The sequence below is a fragment of the Oratosquilla oratoria genome, chromosome 23 (genome assembly GCF_046742065.1).
Source record: "Oratosquilla oratoria isolate Oo_2021 chromosome 23, ASM4674206v1, whole genome shotgun sequence".
Classification (NCBI taxonomy): domain Eukaryota; kingdom Metazoa; phylum Arthropoda; class Malacostraca; order Stomatopoda; family Squillidae; genus Oratosquilla; species Oratosquilla oratoria.
Genome location: NC_134799.1, coordinates 61015414 through 61020052, shown reverse-complemented (window position 1 = coordinate 61020052; position 4639 = coordinate 61015414). Strand labels below are relative to the sequence as shown.

General features: G+C 40.2%; 1 protein-coding gene across 1 annotated transcript; it reads left to right on the top strand.

Moving 5' to 3' along the window:
* Window positions 1-3645: 3645 nt before the first annotated feature.
* Window positions 3646-3954, top strand: LOC143037838 (protein FAM200A-like). Its single transcript, XM_076206400.1, has one exon. The coding sequence runs from the start codon at window positions 3646-3648 to the stop codon at window positions 3952-3954; it is 309 nt and encodes a 102-aa protein (XP_076062515.1).
* The last annotated feature ends 685 nt before the right edge of the window (window positions 3955-4639 follow it).

The following is a 4639-nucleotide window of genomic DNA, read 5'->3' as shown; positions in this document are numbered from 1 at the left end:
CAAGTATAATAAACAATAAAAGCTGCACGATGCTACATAATGCAATCACAACATACACACAAACACACACACACACACACACACACACACACACACAGACACACACACACACACACACACACACACACACACACACACATACATACACAGATACAGACTCACACACACACACACACACACACACACACACACACACACACACACACACACATACATACATACATACATACATACATACATACATACATACAGACTCACACACATGTGATCCTAGACCATGGTGAGTCACACACATGAATACACGTACACACCCACACACTCACACAAACATACAAACACACACACACACACACACACACACACACACACACACACACACACACACACACACACACACACACACACACACACACACATACACACACACACATACATACACACACACACACATACACACACACACACACACACACACACACACACACACACACACACACACACACATACACACACGCGTACATACATGCATACAGACTCACACACATGTGATCCTAGACCATGGTGAGTCACACACATGAACACACGTACACACTCACACAAACATACAAACACACACACACACACACACACACACACACACACACACACACACACACACACACACACACACACACACACACGCATGCACACTCACACACATACACACACACAAACACGCACACATACACACACAAGCACACACACACACACATACACACACGCACACATACAGACACACGCAAACACACACATACACGCACACAAACACGCGCACACATACATGCACACACACAAACATACACACACACACACATGCACACACGCACACACTCACGCAGACACACAGAATACACACACACACACACACACGCAAACACACACATACACACACAAATATTCGCACACACACATACATACACACAAACACACACACACACACACACACACACACACACACACACACACACATGCATACACGCACACACTCACACACACAAAGCACACACATACACAAACACACACACACATGCACACACGCACACACTCACTCACACACAAACACACACACACACACACTCACATACACAAACACACACACACACACACACACACACACACACACACACACACATACGCACGCACACACGTACACACACAGACAAACAAACACACTTAGGTGCATATAATTGCGAGTGAATTTATGAAAAACATAAAACAACGATTACACCCTAGTCCTGCAGCACGCTCCAGTAGGTGATGCAAGAATGAGTGAAGGAAAGAAGGGAAGGAAGCATTCGTAATTTGAATCACAGTAATTTTACAGACGCCAGCTATATTGACAAAGAAAATAATTGGAGGTGCAAAGGAAGGGGTCGTGGGGAGGCAGGAGAGGGGGAAAGAGAGGGGGGGAAGGGAAGGGAAGGGAAGGGTAGTGGGTCGAGGTGTATAGCACAGCATCTTGGCCAACAATAGTTTGTTGGACCTTGTGTGAAAGTTGCAAGAAAACTGGAGGTAAAATGTTGCAATGTAGTCTCATGCAAAATGGAAAGGTGTAGGAGGGAGCGGAGATGAAAAGATGTATATAGATGAGGGAGAAGACGAAGGAATAGGGAAGAAAGTGAAAAGGAGAAGGAAAGAATAACATATGAAAATGGAGGGGAGAAGTAGATACACATGAAGGAGGAAATGTTGAATTGGGTGGTTCAGTTAAGTGAATTTGATAGCAATGTCCCCTTGGTTAACAATAAAGAAAACGGACGCTAACCAGGAAAAAGAGGAAGCTTGTCAGGAGAAAATATGGAATTGTAATATACGGAGGTTCATTTAATTGAAAGGTAGAACTGACGTTAGTAAATCAAAGTAATTTGTAGTCATTTATATGTGCAGCCTGGCTTGAAGAATGATTATACTGTGTTGTTGATGATACCCTAATTGTAAGTATTATCATTGCTATATGAGTATACTGTTGTTATTCTCACTATAACTATTGTTGTCATTGTCGTCCCTACACACACACACACACACACACACACACACACACACACACACACACACTCGTGGCGCAGTTGGTAGAGTTCCCGGATGCCACTACGGCGGACTGGGTTCGAATCTCGCCTAGGGCTGAAATAATTTTAGTATCGGTTTGCTTCGGGTTGTTACTCCAACTTTCGTGGGCGGTGAGTTGTGTGTGTGTGCGTGTAAGGTCACAGCATTACCCATAGATCGGTCATATATGAGCTCTGAGCTCTCTTCCGGGAAATAGTTGTCGATCACGAGTCCAACACGTGATCCAAGACTATAGTGAATCACACAGACACACACATACACACACATACGCACGCGCGCGCGCGCACACACACACACACACACACACACACACACACACACAAATACAAACAAACACACACATACACACACACAAACACACACACACACACACACACACACACACATACGTACACACATAAACCTACAGACACACAAACACATACACACACACAAGGGCTTATAAATTTACCATTTGTAGACAGGCTTATACCATGTTGATTGCTAAGAGCAAGAAAAGGCATAAAATTGGATAGTCCGTCATAAAACCAAGTCTACTCTGTGCAGCAGAACTCGCTCTAGGGAAGGATAGTGCAAACAAGCTTTCCCAAAGATCTCTGTCAAACGATACAGTCAGGGGAAGGATCGATGAATTGTCTCAACATATCAAAGATCAAACTTTCGACCAAGTGAGAGCTTCCCCTGTTTTTGCCATCCAGTGTAATGAAACGACTGATATCAATCAGTGTTCTCAGTTACTGACGTATGTTCGTTTCGTGTCAGGCAATAATATAAAAGAAGGAAATTCTGTTGTCACCTCATGGAAAGTTGCACAACAGCAGAAGCTATTTTTTATGATGCATCAAACTTTTTTTTCAGGAAAATAAATATTCTTGGGACTCGCTGTTAGGGGTGTGTACTGATGGAACTCCTGCCATGTTTGGTCTAAAGTCTGGGTTTGTCACAAGGGTGAAATGAAAAAAAATCCTTCTGTAAGAAGTACGCGCTGCATATTTCATCGTGAAACCTTAGCACCCAGAACTCTCCCTGCTGAAATAAGGAATGTCTTGAACGTTGTTATTAAGGTAGTCAACTTCATCAAAGCTGGAGCCCTAACAAGTCGTCTCTTATATGGAATTCGAACATGAAGCCTTGCTTTTTCACACGAAGTTACGATGACTATCAAAAGAGAACATGCTTGGATGGCTTTATGATCTACGAGAAGAAGTAGCAATATTTCTAGATTCACAGCAGAAGGCAGACCTTCATGACAAAATCCAGTCTGAGGACCTTCAGATAACTCTAGCTTACCTGGTGGACATTTTTGAAGCACTGAGTGCTGTGAACTTTAAACTACAAGAGAAAAACATTAGTATCATCATGCACAATGACACAATTCGAGCCTTCATGGCCAAACTCGACCTCTGGAAATGTCGAATTTAACAGGGAAATACAACCAGTTTTAGAAAACAAATAATCACTCATCTAAGTGACTTGAAAGCAGAACTCATCACATACTTCCCAGAGATTGACGACAAGCGTGAAGCCTGGAAATTCATCATGAACCCATTTCAATGTGAAGTAGCTGATGTTGCTGATGAAGTCCAAGAGGAGTTTCTTGAACTGATGTTCAACTCCACAGCTAAGAAAGACTTCAAAGATCTGAATTTGGAGACGTTCTGGGTCAAGTGCCTTCCTGTCTACCCTCTCATCTCACATCTGGCTCCTCGGATTCTAGTAATGTTTGGATCCACGTATCTATGTGAAACTGCATTTTCCACGCTCGTTGCTATCATGACCAAGTACAGAAACCGCCTGAACGTTGAAGGGGACTTAACGTTGTGCACTCGCGAGCATTCGACCACGTAGTCGAGATCTACTCGTAGTAGCTAAGAAGCAGTGTCAAATATCTCACTAACCATGTATTCAAGATCTGACTTACCAACTACGCTATCAAGAGACATAAGGAAAATTGCGCTTGACTTACATCTCTCTTGATAGCGTAGTTGGTAAGTCACTGCGTCACTTGTCATGTGATAGCAGAGTTCGAGTCCTCGGCAGTACCACATTTCAATTTCTGGTTGTAGCCTCCATTGGGTCTCACGATGTTGATGGCTTAGAATTAAAGTACATTGTGGTTGTTAAAATGTCTATATATATATATATATATATATATATATATATATATATATATATATATATATATATATATATATATTATTATATATATATATATATATATATATATATATATATATATATATATATATATATATATGAGATATATTGATCATGGTGTATGTGTGCAATTTTACGATATATTATGTTTGCAATCTAGATTTGTTATTTTGATTATAAAAAAACTCCTAAATTGGTTATTTACATAAGAATGTGCAAGGTACATATATATATATATATATATATATATATATATATACATATATATATATATATTTATATATATACATATATGTATATATTTATATATACATATACATATATATATATATAATATATATATATATTTATGTATATACATATATATTTATATATA